The 18,324-nt window shown below is 41.2% G+C and overlaps 1 protein-coding gene across 1 annotated transcript in view; it reads right to left on the bottom strand.

The window, feature by feature from the left end:
• GRM7 (glutamate metabotropic receptor 7) overlaps nucleotides 1–18,324 on the bottom strand; it is a 673,160-nt gene that overhangs the window by 137,452 nt on the left and 517,384 nt on the right. Inside the window, exon 10 of the mRNA XM_075938705.1 lies at nucleotides 11,412–12,347. Coding sequence (XP_075794820.1) covers nucleotides 11,412–12,347 — 936 coding nt within the window. The remainder of the gene's footprint in view (nucleotides 1–11,411; nucleotides 12,348–18,324) is intronic.

The raw sequence follows: 18,324 nt of genomic DNA, 5'->3' as shown, positions 1-18,324 counted from the left end.
CTCAATCTCATAGATTCTGGCTACTAAGCCACACTACCCTGAACCAAGGGTGACTCATGTACTCCGGCTAAGATGTACTGCCCTGAGCCCAGGATGGTTCACTGACTCTGGTTGGTAGGCCACACTGCCCAGCAACCTGGGATATTAACTGACTCGTGTTTCCTCGATACCAGGAGTATTTATAGACTAAAGAGATGGCCAACAACCCCTTGGACAATCGGGTGGTTTCTTCACCCCGGAATAGCCTCACCCTTGTGACAGGGTGTGCATATGCCACCACAGTGGTGCAGTATATAAAGTACCACTTTAGGAGTGTAAAGGAAAGTCTACAAGTCCTTTGTACTATGCTCAAAGAAGTTGCAGCAAATAAAGGTCTATACAAAGGAGATAACTAAAATCTGCTACTTCAAGATTATTTCTTGAAGTAGAAATAGCAGCTGTTTGTTTTGACTTTCCACCAAATCTCAGGAAGGTCTGGGTTCTTTGGAGGAAGGAAAACACTCAGGGTATGTCTACACTACAGCGCTAATTCGAACTAAGCTAATTCGAACTAACGCGTCTATGACTAAAAACTAGTTTGAATTAGCGTTTTGCTAATTCGAACTAGCATGTCCACATTAAGTGGACCCTGAACAGGGCTTAAGGATGGCCGGAAGCAGTGCCGGGAGGGCATCAGAGGAGGACTTAGAGCGTGGAGATGCTGTCTCAGGCTAGTCGAGGGCTGTGCTTAAAGGGTCCCGACCCCCACCCCGGACAGACAGTTCTCAGGGGTGCCCCGCTTGAAAACCAGTCCTGGCTTGGAGTGCCTGGAGTGCCCACACTGGGCACATCACACCACTCGGCCATCAGCCCAGCTGCACTTGCCGCAGGCTACCATCTGGGGAGAGGGGGCAATTGCAGTGCTGCAGGAGAGCTTCCACCCCCAGAAGCCCACAGAGCCAGACCAGTCCTCCCCATCGGGGGCTCATGCCCCATTCCTCCCTCATCTCCTTCCACTTAACCTTCCCTAGCCCCTTTTCTTGATGTACAAAATAAAGGACAATTGCGTTCAAAAATGGAATCTGTCTTTATTGAACAAAACTGGGGGAGACTGGGAAAAGGAGGTGGGAGAGGGGAAGAGAGAGGCAGGGAGAGGGGAGGACACTAAAATGATCAGGGGTTGGGAACAGGTCCCATATGAAGAGAGGCTAAAGAGACTGGGACTTCTCAGCTTAGAAAAGAGGAGATGGAGGGGGGACAGGATAGAGGTCTCTAAAAGCAGGAGTTGGGTGCAGAGGGTGCATACAGAAAAGTTCTTCATTAGTTCCCATAAAGAAGGACTAGAGGACACCAAAGGAAAGGAATGGGTAGCAGGCTTCAAACTAGTAACAGAAAGTTGTTCTTCACAAAGCAAAGAGTCAAACTGTGGAACTCCTTGCTGCAGGAGGCTGTGAAGGCTAGAAATAGAACAGAGTTGAAAGGGAAGTGAGATCAACTGATGGAGGTTGGGTCCATGGAGTGGTATTAGCCAGGGGGTAGGAGTGGTGGCCCTGCCCAAAGTTTGTGGAAGGCTGGAGAGGGATGGCACGAGACAAATGGCTTGGTCACTGTCTCCGGTCCATCCCCTCCAGGGTCCCTAGGGTTGGCCACTGTCGGCAGACAGGCTACTGGGCTAGATGGACCTTTGGTCTGACCTAGGACAGCCATTGTAAGCTCAGGGCTCACGATCGGGGGGTCTCAGTGGACCCCCTTGATTTTCATGCACTCCTGCTCCTGGGTGGCCAGGCTGGCAGCTCTCCTGCTCTAGATGGCCACCTTCCTGTGTCTAGTGCGGAGATCGTGGACGAGGTCCACGATCTCCGCACTAGCCCAGGCGGGTGCCCGCCTCTTGCAATCCCGGGCAAGCTCCCGGGAGCCGCCAGCCTGGTCCCAGGAAGAGGGGGAGGGCTGGGGGGCATCGGGTGGCTGGCTCGATCCGTGCCAGGTGCAGGGTCTGCTGGCTGGGTGCTGGCAGGCTTGCACCTGGCACGGGCACCGTAGCCAGCCCGTGCCCCTTTAAGGAGTCCGGGGCCAGGAGGGAGGCATAGAGTTTCCCTGGTGTTGGCCAGAGTGGCCACCAGGGAAACCTGGGAAGCCTTAGCCTCCCACTAGTTCGAATTAAGGGTCTACACAGCCCTTAATTCGAACTAGCTAGTTCGAACTAGGCTTAATCCTCGTAAAATGAGGTTTTCCTAGTTCGAACTAAGCGCTCCGCTAGTTCGAATTAAATTCGAACTAGCGGAGCGCTAGTGCAGCGCCTATTAAAGTTAGTTCGAACTAACATCCGTTAGTTCGAACTAACTCTGTAGTGTAGACATACCCTCAGAGAGGTGCCCTATTGTTTGTTTAAAAGAAATCTAGTCTGATCTGGTCTGCTATAATTGCCAGTAATTGGGAAGGCTGAAAATCCTCACTTTATAGTCTCAGTGTGCTTGATACAAGGCCTACTGAAGTTCCTACATGTCTTTCCAATAACTTGAATTGGCTTTAGATGGGGCTTAATTTTCCTCCAACCATTCATTGCCTATGTCTTGTTGGGACTGAGCCTTATGTGAGTCTGTCTCTGCCAGCCCCTGGAAAAATGCCAGCTCAGTTGGATTTCCAGATCAAAGAACATATTGGTTGTGTTTTTGTGTTTAATTTACTGTACAAGATTTGTGTTTGATTAGTCGGGGGAGTCAATGCAAGACAATCATTTCTGTAAATATTGTTATAGCTTTATGTGAACTCAGTATTCCCTCTGGATTTGATAGCTACATTGTTTATCCGTCTGCTTTGTCCTTTATGTTTCCAAAATTGGAAATCAAATTAGATTATGTGCAAAAAAAGAAATGTAGATAAATGATTCTAAGATGAAGAACTTTGGATGTTTCTCCTTTGTATGCAAACTTTCTCCAAGAACTAGCAACTGTGATGCAAAGTAACCAATTAAGCAATTTTAACAAATGGAAAGTGAGGAAAAACATCTGTAAGAGTTACATACCACAATTATTTAATAACAAACTCAGTTTTCCAGTTTATTATATATATACTAGAAGATTTATCCAGTAGTGCTCAGGTCGAGGAATCATGGCTGGGGACTGGGAGGTCTGGGGCATCTCATCAGGGCCACTTGGGGCAGCGAGGGTGGTGCTGCTCTGGCTACGACAGCTCCCTGGGGCACTCCGGATCACGTTCCAGGGCCATCGACTCCTCCCATAGGGCTGTCCAGCAGCTCATTTTGTGGAGGCCAGGGCTGTGTTGCATATCCCCGGCCGACGTTTCCTCCAGAGTGGGAGGACCAGGGCTACAGTGTCCGTCTTGTAAGGGGAAGGGAGGATGCAGCTTCTAGAGGATGGAACCTTGCTATCCAGCTCCCGCAGTGCTCCCTGGGGCTGGCTGGTGGGGCTCCCTCCCCCTCTAGTACTGCAGCCCAGGGCTGGGGTGGGGAGGAGCAGGAGGGCCACTTACCCATGTATCCTCTAGATCAGTGTTTCTGAAAGTGCTCCGCAAAACCACTTTGAGAAACACATTAACTGGCCCACCCCTGTTTGTTTATTTACTGGTGATGCAGCCACGAAACCTCATGGCTCCCATTGGGTCCATTTCACTCTCTGCAGGCAAGAGGAGCAGCAGAAAGCGGTGGCCCTTGGCTGCAAAGGATGAAACAGAGCCAATGGGAGCCGCGAGGCAGACTTACAGACAGATGCACAAACTCTGTAATCTAGCTATCTAGCTATCTTTATTTTATCTATATATCTATAGATATCTTTGTTATATTTTTTATTTTATTAAAAATAAAAAAATATAACAAAGATATATCTATCTATATCTCCATTTGCTTTTTCTTCATCTTTCCCACAAATCCATGAATACACTGCCATTTTAGTTGGAAGTTTAAAATCAAATATACATTAGGGTACATTAATAATAAAGAAAGTAATGTATTTTCATAGAATCATATATTATAAATTTCCAAGCTATGCTTGAATAATTGAACCATATGTTATTACATCTCTCTGTATGATTAGATCTGTGACTAGAGAACAATCATAATAAAGTGGACAATCAATAAATGTAACATGGACTCACAAATTCAATCTGGACTACATCTTTTAAGATTTTGTTCACACATCTTGTGCACTGCCACATGTATATGATATTCTAACTAAAATGATAAGTAAATGTATTCCAATAACATTGAAGAATTGCAGTCTCTGATATTTATAACTAGGGGCACTGCGTAACAGAAGACTCTTACACAACATAAGGATTCAGCTCCTCAGCTGCTGTACATTGGCATAGCTGTATTTATACCAGCACCCTTGGTACCCACTGAAGATCTGGCCCTATAATTCCTACACTAGATCAGACCAATGACCATCGAATTCAGTGTTCCGTGGCAAGTAGCACTGGATAATTTTTAAGTGTAAAATCTTCACCTGAAAATATATAATTTGATGTGCTGGGAATTTCTGACTCCTAGTGTTGATATGTTTACACTCAACAACATAAGAATAACTCCTTCTGCTACTGTACCCTTTATCTTATGCATATGAGATCTTAATCTAGCCATCTTGAATCTACAATTGCTTTCATGACTACCTGACAAGCAAATGTGAAAACTGATTAGCAAATAAAACAAATTAGCAAATAAAGAGCAAAGTGTCAGAGAATAATTATATTTGATGCTCTGTACAGTAGTCACATAAATCAAGTTTTTCAGAGGAACATATTGTTATAGAAGCTACTTGCATTATTTCTCTCTTTATCTTTTTACGTGTGTACTTTAAAATTTTGATTTAATTTGGCTTCTTGATTCATTTGTGTTTTACTTGACCTTACAGATCAGTCTATGTTCTTTGCAAGTGCCATTTGTACCGACTCTACTATAAATGTACAACTGCAGTAATTGGCTTATCAGTTATTTGAGGCTGCTTTGTTTCTGATCAAGGTACTCACACAGCCATGGAGAATTTAAAATAGTTTTGTTGTCAAAACCAATTATACCAGGAGGTTTAAACCCAGTGTTTCTTTTGTACAGCCACTCTCCAAAGGTACATGTTAACAAGCAGTGCTACACCATCATGCTTAGTTGGGCAGCAGATGGTATGTGAACATTGTCAACTATCTTGAACTCTGAAAACCCATGAGCACTTCAGTTGAGGACAGTTTTGATCATTAGAAGCAGCTTACAGTTCAACAGCAAGTGACCCATTATTCTCAGAAGGAACTAGCAAACTAGCCAGTGCCACATTCAGCAACACTGAACCAAATATATCTTCAAGCTGGATGTTTTTTCTACTAAGATGATGTATGAATGAATACCAGTGTCAATGACATAGTTACTCTAATTCTACACAAATCAGCAACAGATTGGCCTATACCGTAATAGATAAAATACAATATAAATGAATTATGTTTATAAGTGATGTGTAAAGAAGTCAATATGTAGATACCTCAGTCAAGTACAAAATAGCCTCAAAAACTATTAAACCTATCACATACATCAGATCCACCAAAAACATTAACAAGCCCCATAAGTTATAATACTTCATAAAACACATAGTAGATCAAATATTAAATCGCAAGCAAAAAATGGTCATCTGAATAAATGGCAGTCTAAACGGGATGTAAATTAACCAAGTTAATGTAATAGCTTACATGCTAGGGATGGTCTCTAGATAGATTTAAAAATAAAATTCCCACTATAGCCTCCTCCTTCTCTGGCCTGCCATAAATCCCACACCACCTCCTTCCAATCTGTTAAAACACAGCTGTTGAGATCATCTTTCTCACTCATTGTTTTACTACAGCATTACTTGTTATATCATTTCTCTGTTTTAGTTGCCTATCTGTCAGAAAAAGAGCAGATCACACACTCCCAAGTCATATTATGTTTGTGCTTGTTAGTAAAATAATAAGCCCACACAATGAAAATCACAACGCTTCACAGCACATCACCTCCTATTAATGGTAAAATGTTACATGGAATTTTGTCCTGGTCTAACTCCTATTACAATATTGCATCCAATTCTGGGCCCCACATTACAGAAAGGATGTGAGAAAGTTCAGCAGAGGGCAACCAAAATAAATAGGGGGCTGGAGCACTTGATTTATGAGGAGAGGCTGAGGAATTTGGGCTTATTTAGACTACAGAAGAGAAGAATGAGGAGGGATTTGATAAAAGCTTTCAACTGCATGAAGGGGGCATCCAAAGAAGATGGAGAGAGGCTATTCTCAGTAATGACAGAATGAGGAGCAATGGTCTCAAGTTGCAGTGGTCTAGGTTGGATATTAGGAAAAACTATTTCACTAGGAGGATGGTGAAACACTGGGATGTGTTACCTAGGGAGGTGGTGGAATCTCCATTCCTAGAGGCCTTTAAATCCCAGCTTGACAAAGCCCTGGCTGGGATGGTTTAGTTGGGGTTGGTCCTGCTTTGGGCAGGGGGTTGGACTCAATGACCTCCTGAGGTCTCTCTTTCAACCCAATGATTCTATGATACAGTTAACAGAATTACATGGATTATTTTCTACATAATATGTTCAAGAAGAAACAGCTGATAGGAAATCATTAGTGTTTACAAGAAGACCTGTTTCAGACCCGTTTCAGACTAATCTCAGCAGAGATTGCAAATTTTGTAAAGAAAGAAAAAAAAATGTGTCATTCAAGTTTGCTGGCAAGTCTTGTTACTGCATCTCCAATAGCCCAGTATTCATAAATAGCTGCAGAAGTTGAGTAGAACAAGGATAAAGAACCATTGGATACAATTTGCTGATATGATAGGCAAACTGTAATATTCTGATTTTGTGTATGCGTGCTTGCACATATGTGTGATCATGCTGCTCTCCAGCCTCAGACAGATGATAAGGGGCCAACTACTAACCAGTTAAGAAGATCTCTTTTAGCTCAAGACGTAGAAACCTGTGTTTTACTGGCACCATCTTCTCTGGTATGTGTAAGATTAGTACTTTTCTCTGTTGTTTTCAGTGTATGGAATTGTTAAGAAACCCTAAATATTCAAAAATTATGTATTTCTAGCTTTGACATTCTGTTAACTTTAAAACCCCATGACTTCAAAATTTTTGACAATATCATTTGAGATCAGCTAGTTTTTCAACAGTTCAATCAACAAATTGCACCACCCCTTCACACTTCAAATATAGACTCTTCAACATAGTTCAGACAATATTTGAACATTATTATTCTGAATACTGCAGTTGCCAAATAGGAAAAAAGTTACGAAAGATAAAGAAACAGACCCCACATTGTTTAAAGCTGCTTGCTTTACTTTCTTCTTGTTTCTCCTTCCCTAAATACCTCTCTCATAGAAACAGCAACAGGGATACACTCAATGTGCGTATCTGCTTTCTGTTGAGATAACCACTCTTTCAGCTAGCAATACTCCCTTTTGTGGCTGAGATGGCTGTTATAGGGTCTATTGCAGAGAGGAGATAATGGTCAAGATGAGCTGCTGCAATTGTTCCATTGAAGATTTATATTGCTGGGGACTCCACATCCTATCAGTGTAAACCAAGTCTGAGACTAGCATTACATTACAAATCTTAGTAAGACGAAAAACTTCTGGATTCTAAAGAACACCTTTCTTCATTGTTAACATGCTACTGAAAACATCAGGGCTGTGTCTAGATTGGCATGATTTTCCGGAAATGCTTTTAATGGAAAAGTTTTCCGTTAAAAGCATTTTCGGAAAAGAGCATCTAGATTGGCACGGACGCTTTTCCGCAAAAGCACTTTTTGCGGAAAAGTGTCCATGCCAATCTAGACGCGCTTTTCCGCAAAAAAGCCCCAATCGCCATTTTTGCAATCGGGGCTTTTTTGCGGAAAACAAATCTGAGCTTTGTGCAAAAGCTTTGTGCAAAAGGGACTTTTGCCTGAATGGGAGCAGAATAGTATTTCCGCAAGAAGCACTGATTTCTTACAGTAGGAAGTCAGTACTTTTGTGGAAATTCAAGCGGCCAGTGTAGACAGCTGGCAAGTTTTTCCGGAAAAGCGGCTGATTTTCTGGAAAAACTGGCCAGTCCAGACACAGCCCAGGTATCGGCCAGCAGAATTTATTTTCCATGCTGCTGTCCATACAAAAATGAGTTGTTTTATTAAAATGTTAATCATAATTTAACAGATCACATTTCTGTCTGGATCTGAGTTTAGTGGTGTTACTTTTTCATTTTAGCACATTGTACTACAGGTGAAAAATAAAACTTTATAATAGGGTACCTGAACCATCCACTGGCCCATTCCTCTACATGGAGATGAAATTTTGCCTGTGTGAGTGGATTGAGTTGGGTTAGAGAATCTATTATTCACAGGTGTATTTGGGGGAAAGGAGAGGAATGGTCCAAATCCCATATCTCCATTATTGGGAGGGAAAATTGGGAGTAAAACAGTCTAGACAGTTAGTTCTTTAGGAGGCAAGGGGGGAAAGAGGTTGCATCTTCTTTATTTTTTAAGAGGACAGGACAGAGAAGATAAAAGAAAGCAATTTCACAGGGTATTAGGAGGCAGTGAGAATAGAACTGGCCTCTGACTTGCTGGTCCTTGAAGAGGATGGATGGGGAGTGTGAAGCAGAGGATTCAGATGGACAAAAGGAAGTGAGAGGCTAGGTTTCTACAAATGCAACAGGAAGGCATCCAACAGGAGAAATTGTGCAGAGCTCACACTAGTGGCTACCTCCAGACTGCAACCCTCTGTCAGCAGAGGGATTCAAATAAAGCACTTCTAAAGTGCAAATGAGCCCATGATTTAAATATCCTGGGCTTCATTGCATACTTACGTTCCGGCGCTGTGCCAATCATGCTTCGTTTCAAAAGTGAAAATGCTATGTAGCTGCGGTTCTGTCGACAGCAGGGAGCTTTTTCGACAGATCCGATATTCCTCATTTTTTTTAATACAGGATCTGTCAAAAAAGTTCCCCGCTGTCAGCAGATCCGCAGCTACACAGCACTTTCACTTTCGAAATGGCGCATTATCAGCACAGCTCCAGCACAAGAGTATGCAAATGAAGCCCAGGATATTTAAATCTCAGGCTCATTTGCACTTTTGAAGTGCTTTATTTGAATCCCTCTGCCTACAGAGGGATTCAGTCTGGAGGTAGCCACTATGAAACACATTTTCACACTCACAAATGGATGAAGCCATGCAATACCTTCTCAAAGATGCAATCACATTCCTAAGCACAATTAAAGTTATCTAAAAATCAAGTTCTCAAACCTAACTTAATCCATGACTCATTGTAGTGGTGAACAAAAGGTTTTTGGCTTCCTCACAGTGCACATACATGAGGAAAACACAGCTTCTCTCTCTCTCTATATATTTTTTTCCCCTATGGGATGATATAGTGATATCATCATGTCATGTGGGGAGGGAGGGTAGGCATGGGTCGGTAAAGTCCAGCCCCCTGCCCTGCCTCTTCATCCCTGGAGCCAAGTCTGAATCACTGCCAGTCCAGCCTTCTCCAGCGTCTACATGGAGAGCTGGCATTGGGGTGCCACAGCCTCGGGCTTCCCCGGCCACTCTGGGAAGAGCTAGGCCTGGTGCATCGTGGCCTTAACCTGGCCCTCCTCGGTTGCCAGGGGCAGAGCCAGGCCTGGCATGGCCTCAGCCAGGCAGTGGGAGTTAGAGTTAGACTGTTTGGGGGATGGGCCTGGGCTGGCGCAGCCGAGAGTGGGAGAGAAAGGGCCTGCGCTGTCACAGATGAAGATGGGAAGAAGGAGAGAGAACAACTAACTGGAAGAAAGCAAGGTTATGAATTATTAAACCTAACAGTAATATATTTTTGTCTATTGAAGAGCCTAAGTTATAGCTGTAATGACTTCTGATATATCAGCCTAAGACTTCATATTCAACTAATTTTTCAGCTGACTGTGCAGTACTGGGTTGGCTGGGGTGGGTGTGGGGAGAGAAAGAGCCAGGGCTGGTGCAACTGAGGGGGGCGGGGGGAGAGAGAGAAATGATGAGGGCTGGTACAGCTGGGGGGAGGGAGAGAAAGGGCTGGGGCTGCCATGGCTCGGCCATTCCCTGTGGCTGAGGGGAGAACCAGGGTTGCCTAACCCCTGAGAGAGGGGGATTAGTAAGCACAGCAGGCAGGGGGTGTAGCCCCCTAGTAAGAATTTAATGAAGGGAAACGGGTAACATGAACTCGCAGTTACTGTCTCAATTTGAAAGGACTGACAATAAAGTGGAAAACGATAATTTTGGAAAATGCATCATTTTTGGACATCCTCTTTATTGATTAATGCCTCTCTTCTTTCTGCGTATTTCTCAGTGGTATAAATCAAATAGGATGACAATAATTTATTTTTGTTTGTTGGCTTGTTTAAAAAAAGAAAGCACTTAGGCACATCAGAATCTCTGAGAATCTAGGCTTAACTTCCATTAATTTCAATAAGAATTAGGTCCCTAAATACCTCTGTGCATTCAGGCTTCTGTGTTTGGGTTCCAGTATTATAGTAACAATTACAAACACTAGGCCAAATTCTCAGGTGGAGCAAATTAGTGAAGGTCCACTGATTTCAGAGCTATTCCAGTTTTCACAGGCCATTTAATGTTTAATACATCACTTGCACCTTACAGTTGATTACTGATAGTAGCATAATTCCAGGTTGTCCAACTTACTCTTGTTTGCATGAGTATCATTACTCTTAATGTAGTGGTAGCTTTCCCTTGGCTGACTTGTTTCCTGTCTTTGCGTGGGAGAAAATATACAGTGAACTGGATTGCAAGATAACTGCGCATAGATTTTAGAACACTCTCCTTAAAAAAAAATCAGGCTGGGTTATATCTAAAGCTTGGTGAAGTCAACAGGAGACTTTTAATTCAGTTTAATGGGCTTTGGATCAAGCACATGGATTAGATCCCAATCTTTTGATGCCTATTCTATAGAAATTAAGTGGGTCATATTTAGTCCTGTGCATTAGAAGAATGTATTCCACTGATTTAAATGGAATAAACTTATGTCAGGATTGTATATTGCTCTGGATAATTAAGAATTTTCTTCTTTGTGAAGCAGAGCACTCATCAGGACAACTGTTCGCTGTCCTTAGTGCTGAACTCTAGATGTGCAGATGCAAACAATAAATTGTCATTTTCCGCCACACTTGCTAAATTTCAATGTCATAATCCAAACAATTTACTAAAGAGCTGTCATTTCAGGTAGCATGACAGCTACACTGGTACAATGGAAACAGACACAACAACTAAACTAATGGGTCAACAAGATTCTTATTGCTCATTTGCCATTATATTGCATGAATAGTCCAGCAACTAACTGAAAGAAAGCAAGTTTATATATTGCTAAAGCTAACAGTAATATATTTTTGTCTAGTGAAGAGCCTAAATTATAGCCACAATGACTCCTGATACATCAGCCGAACACTTCATGTTCACCTACCTTTTCAGCTGACTGTGCAGTACCAAAAAATATTGGAATGAAGGCAAGCCATACTATACAGGTAGTGTACATAGTGAATCCAATGGGTTTAGCTTCATTAAAATTCTCTGGGACACCCCGAGTCTTGATGGCATACACAGTACACGTAACCATTAAGAGGATGCTGTACCCTAAGGAGCAAATTATTTGTAGATCCGTAATATCACATTTGAGAACTCCTCTGGCTTGGTCAGGATCCATAGTCTTCTGCTCATCATAATCTATGATGATATTGGGTGGGTCAACTGCAAACCAAATGAAAACCCCTAGAAGTTGAACTGATATTAAACTGGAAGTGATTGCCAGTTGCGATGTTGGGCTTATAAGCCGAGGTGCTGTCACTGATTTTTTGCCCTGTTCAAATATACGGTAGATGCGGTTTGTTTTAGTCAAAAGGGCTGCATAACTGATGCACATCCCCAAGCCCAGGAAGATTCGTCGGAAGGAGCACACTGCAACATCTGGTTTGGCAATCATCAGAAAAGTAATTATATAACAAAGAAATATTCCGGTCAACAGGACATAGCTGAGTTCCCTTCCAGAAGCCCGCACTATAGGAGTGTCATTATATCGAATGAAGGTCGCCATTACAAAAATGGTGGCAATAATTCCAAGCATAGCCAAGAAGACTGGTATGACAGCCCATGGAGAGTGCCATTCCAATTTCACAATGGGGATAGGGCGGCATCCAGTGCGGTTCTCATTAGGGCGCTCACTATATGAGCAGAGCAAACATGTCACCTCATCGGCTTGGTACTGGTACCCATCACAGAGCTCACAGTGCCAACAGCACGGCATCCCTTTAACCATCTTCTTCCTTTCACCTGGTTTACAGGGTAGACTGCAGACAGAGGATGGTATTTCACGTATTCCTTTACCCCATTGCATGTCTTCAATCTGTGAAATGTGAAATAAAAGAGAGTGATTATTTACATGTTAATATCAAATAGTGCTAGGAAACTGAACTGACTTGTTACTTAGCAAAAACAAAAGTCAAGCAAGCAATAAAAACACAGATAGTTTCATGTTTTTTTTGTGGAAATTACAGATGTCAGCATTTTCACATAAAATTCTACCTGCATAATTGCAATGACTATTGTAATTTCCTATTCTTATTATTAATGGTCTCATTATAAAATGAGTCTCATTATAGAGAGGTATTAGGAGCACAACACCTTCAGAAGGTTTAGGAAGCCATTTTAAATGAAAAGTAATTGGATCATGTAATAGTTTAATGGAGGGGTGGTGAACCTATGGCCCTGTTTGCCTAGATCTGGATATAGCCCTTGGTTTGCCTAGATCTGGTCCCTGAAGCTTGGGTGTCCGTCCCCCCCAGCACTGGGAGCCCACACTGGGGAGGAGTGGATTTTTTGGTTTCTCACTTGTATGCAGTCCCCAACTGATTTTTCTGTGTGTCAGTGACCCCAACCCAAAAAAGGTTCCTTACCCCTGGTTTAATGGAAGGCAGCAACCATATATATTGACTATATGACATGCATCTGAAACTTGGACTTGATTTCATTTCTTACTAAAACTAGAACATCAGACATATCCACTTCATGGAAATGCTAACAGTATTGATAACATTTTGAATGAGATGGAAGGCATATACTTCATGAGGAAAAAGTGGGAATGGAACTAGTGGAAATGTGGCAATCTCTTCTCTATCGGCCCTTCAAGAACCAGGTTTCAAAGAGTCCATGAGAAACATTTATCAGTAATAAAAGAATAGATAACAGCTATCTAGCATTTCATTTAATGACATATTTTATTCTATGTATGGTCAGAATCTGGTATCATGAATACTTCTGGGCACTGAAATCATAAAAAAGTCTTTTTAAATCAATGGAAATTCCCATTTTATTTCCTTACTTGCACTCTTCTATGTCTCCAGACTGGCAAACAAAGGTTTCAAGTATTAAACAGAATTAGAACATCTTCAAAATATGACAAAATAGAACCAGCAACAACCACTTTATCAGTTCTAACAGACCTAAAGTGAATTTAACAGGCCATATTCTGACCTTAGTTGCCAGAGATGTTCCAATGTCTTCATTAGGTAGGAAAGAAAGTTGGTTCTAATGAAAAATGGGTCAATTGGGATGGAGACGGATATTATAAAAAGTAGTACTCCTCATAACATTGGATAGTTAATATCAAATACCTTGTTTTATATTGAAAATAATAGAGAGCGATGTATCTAAAATTAATGAATATAATATTTTTATTATCAAAAGTAGCAGAATAAGTGGGAGTACGTTTATAAAATTTGTGGGAGAGATTTCCAATATGGAGGAGGATCAGAATATCAGTCAAGAATATCTGGATGACCCTGTGAACTGGAATTGTAGAAATGGGATGAAATTTAATAGTGCAGTCATACATTGAGGGACTAGCAATTAGAATTCTTGCTATAAACTACAGATGTATAAATTGGTTGCGACAAAGGAAGAGAAAGGTCTGGGTGAGCCACCAATGTGATAGTTATGAAAAACAAAAATGCAGTCCCATTATACATTAGGTAAAGTATCTCCTGAAGAGACAGGGACATGTTTGTCCCACAAGGCACTGGCAAAATCTCATCTGGAATACTGTGTGCCGCTCTAGTCTCCCATGTTTAAGAAAGTTTAATTGAAACTGGAACAGGTGCAGAGAAGAGCTAGTATGATGATCTGAGGAATGGAAAACCTAACTTAGACATTATTCAAATAGCTTAGCTTGTTTACCCTAACCTAAAGAATGCTGATAGGTGATATATTTATTCTCTATAAATACAGGAGAGGGAAAAATACCAGGAAGGGAGAGGATTTATTTAAGTTAAATGTCAAGGTGGACACAAGAACAAATTGGCCATCATCAAGTTTAGCTTGTAACAGGTTTAGTGAAGCTCTGGAACAGCCTTCCAAGGGAACAGCAGGGGCAAAAAACTAACTGTCTTCAAGATTGCGCTTGATAAGGTTACGAAGGGGATGTCATGACAAGGCTGGCTACAGTGGCACATATTTGCTGTCTGCAGTCACAAATTGCCTTATCTCGAATGGCCAGTGACAGGACACTAGATGGGAGAGGGCTCTGAATTACTAAAGAAAATTCTCTCCAACATGTATGACTGGGGTGTCTTGCCCACATGACCAGGGGCTAACTGATCACCGTATTTGGGGTTAGGAAAGACATTTCCCCTGGGTTAGATTCACAGAGACCCTGGGTTTGATTTGGGCTTTTAGGGTTGGTTTGTTTGTTTGTTTGTTTGTTTGTTTGTTTTTGCCTTTCTCTTCAGCATGAGGGAGGATCACTTACAGGTTTAATCTAACAAAATATGTACATGATATCATGAGCTTATGTGGGCACAACCCACATCTTCAGATTTTGTGGGTTGTACCCATGAAAGCTCATGATACTATCTACATTTTTTGTTACTCTGTAAGGTGCTGCAGGATCATTCATTGGTTTTTTATTTTTGTTTTCAGTTACAGACTAACACGGCTACCCCCACTGTGGTTTAAACTAGTATATATGCTGGATTCTCTGTATCTTGAAGTCTTTAAGTCATGATTAAAGAATCTTAATAACTGAGGCAGACACCAAGTTAGAGGTCTGTTTTTGAAGTGGACCTACAAAGTACAGATGGTTAAACTAAATGATCATGAGGGAACCTTTAACATCTGTGAGCTAGCTTTTTCTGAAGCAAGCAAGCAAGGCTGCTCCAAATGTTTAATTTTCTTGCAATGCTACTGAGAACTCTAGAAAAATAATCCCACAATAACAAATATTCCAGAGGTCTGGCACTGTATTAGAAACTTAATTTACCTTTAAAACATACAACTTACATTGGAAGAAAAAAGGCACACAATTTCTTCTTTCATCCTCTGTTGATTTAAATCTGTATAGTTTATAGAATCCAAAGGGATATTGACTCCAGCAGCTTAAATGAATAATTAAATAATTATAATAATGAAAGCAATGAAGTCTCACTGAAAAGTAAGAGCACTAGGTGCCAGGAACTCTAAATTTCTAGACCCAATTCTGCCATTGATTCATCTGATCAGCTGAAGCAGCAAGTCACTTACATTGTTTGGGCCAAATTGCGAGGTGATGTAAATGGTGGTGTAATTATATAAATTGGAACAAAGTGGTGAATGTCTAAGTTACAAGCTGAGGGGGGAGAATAAATTTGTTGAAGCAAAAAAGGAACCAAGAGAGAGCTATAAGAAGCAGGGGTGCTGGAACAATTTGTATAGTGGGGATGCTGAGAGCCACTGGACTTAACCGTAAACCCTGGATATCATGGAGACCACTTCAAGTCAGAGGGTGCAACATCACCATTAGTTCTAGCACTTGTGATAAGATGTTGAAATTGGATAGGAATTTTAATTCTACAAATCACTTAAAGGCCAAGATCTCATGAAAAACAAAACCTGAACAAGCAATTAAAAATATAAGAAAGAATAGTGGAGATATGATCTATCTTATGCTTGACATAGTTATACACCCATTGGATTATATTATAACCATTTTATAGGGAGTTAGACTGAGAAGGAGAGAGCTTAAACTAACTTATTTAGAATGAAAAAAAATCCTTAAACAATGAATGGTCCTGCAGCACCTTAAAGACTAACGAAATGTAGATGGAATCATGAGCTTTTGTGGGCACAACCAACTTCTTCAGATGAATGGAGTAAGAGGCCCATGGTACAAATAAATAGCAGAGAAAAAGAGGGGATGAGGAGGGAAAGAGAAGAAAAAATAGGGGGAAAAAAATAAAGTGTCCATGCTAAATGAGGCTAATGGAGTAGGATGTAAATAGTGGTCCATCCAGTTCAGGTCTTTGTTCAGACCTTGATTTAAGGTGGCCCAGATTTTTTCCCCTACATGTTCCTTCTCTTTCCCTCTCCATCCCCTGAAGAAGTGGGTTGTGCTCATGAAAGCATCTATATTTTTTGTTAGTCTCTTAGGTGCTGCAGGACCATTTGTTATTTTTTATTTTATTTTTTTTACAGTTACAGACTAACAGAGCAACCTCTCTCAGATTTATTTAGAATGGCATAACAAGCAAGTTATGGAACAGAATTTACAAGATCTGATTCCATCTTCCCTGCAGAATTTCATTGGGCTCATATTTCTATTGTAATCTAATCTGCAGTAGCTGAGGGCCTTGTGCTAATTTTCTGTGTGTTAAAATCTCAAGGAACCATACAATTGAATCCTTAATGCATTAGCATACTTTTCTTCTATTATACTCTTATAATGGATAAATTATCATATTCTCAAAAGTATTCTGCATCATGGCTTGATATTTGAGATAGAATAAGTGTATCTCATTCTGTACATATACTGTGTGTATAAAGATAAACAGATGATCAAGAAAAAAACATGGAAAGTCCTTTTTTTGTTGACTGTATATACAGACCAAGATAGCTCTATATCATTGGCCTCCAAGACTTGCTAGTGTTTTGTTCCTTCTGGCTAAAAAATAAAAAATGAAAAACTGCCTGTCAGATAAGCCGCCTGACATAGAAGTCTGGCATAGTAAGATTACGGTTCAGATTCTAGTTAGAGACACTTCCCCATGAAGAAAAGAATATAGCTGAGGTATTTTTGTCTTTAAAACAAATTATTTGGTGATAACTCTATAAAAAATCCTAAAAATAACAACTAAATGTCATATTGTGTAGATATTAGATTTTAGGCATTTCTACAATTATCACCTTGTTTTCCAAGTTATGGTAAATTACGTCTAGATGTATATTATTATTTATTATTATTATTATTTTGACTTGTAACTTCCTTGAATCTGATTTTGGTTTTGAAATCCTGCGTCTGAAAGAGAATTCTGTTGCCATAGTAATTTCCATTTGTCAAATCACATTAGACTACTGCTTGCACTTATGTTTACAATAGTGGTAGCTCTTTTTTCTAGCACACTTCTAATACTTTTTGTTCATTGCAAATAGAGTCTTATGCACCAAAAGTTATGCTGAGTTAATAACTGCAGAATTTGGTCCACAATAGTCTGATAAAACAATGGAAGATAATTTTGGCACACAGTTTCTTCACAGGATTCTTCAGTACAAATATAGTAGCATTATGTTCAAATGATCATAGGTTAATGTTGGGCTAGCAATACAAGGAGTTGGGTGTTATCAGCCTCAGACAAAGATGCAGTATTTTCAAAAGAGTTCACCTATAACTATGTGTTTCTGAGGGCTTTTAAAAGAAGTAAACTGAAATGCTATTTAAATAATCCAATTGGTTGAGAACCTATTGGCTTGGAGCACCCATGTAAAAAAAATAGTGGATGCTAAGCAAGCACTGGTAGGTCTCTTCTGTACTTCCTGCCAGTGGCAGGCCCTGCTGATCAGCTTGTTCCTGTCCCCATTTCATCAGTGCTTCAGCATGCCGCCAAACAGCTGATGGTAGTGGGAAAAGGCACAGGGAGGGAAGAGGTTGAGGAAGAGGGGCGGGGTAACGTATGGCCCTGATGCTGGGAGTATAAGGGGCAAGAACAGCTCCTTCCAGCTGCTAACAGGTTGCTCTGCAATCTTGTCCTGCAGTAGCCTAGTGAAAGAGACTAGCTGAGGAGGTGACCCCTGCCAGGGCTCAGACTGGGATCCCTGGCAGTCAAGCCCAGGAGGCGAGCAGAAGCCGCCTCCTCCCCAACCAGGATGTTAGACAGCTGCTGAGCAGGACTGCAGAGCAGTGACTAAAAGAGGCCAGCATTAAAAGTGGCTCCCTCCTTCTCCATGTCTGGGATGCTGCTCATAGGGAGAGTGGCAGAACATGCATGAGAACAATGCATCTCCTCCACAGGTAACATGGGGTGGGGAGAGTGAGGTGGCCTCAAGACAGGGTATGGCGGGGGGCAATATGATTTGCT

This window comes from Pelodiscus sinensis, chromosome 11, assembly GCF_049634645.1.
Source record: "Pelodiscus sinensis isolate JC-2024 chromosome 11, ASM4963464v1, whole genome shotgun sequence".
Classification (NCBI taxonomy): domain Eukaryota; kingdom Metazoa; phylum Chordata; order Testudines; family Trionychidae; genus Pelodiscus; species Pelodiscus sinensis.
The sequence above is the reverse complement of the archived record's forward strand: the minus strand, read 5'-3'. Positions and strand labels throughout refer to the sequence as shown.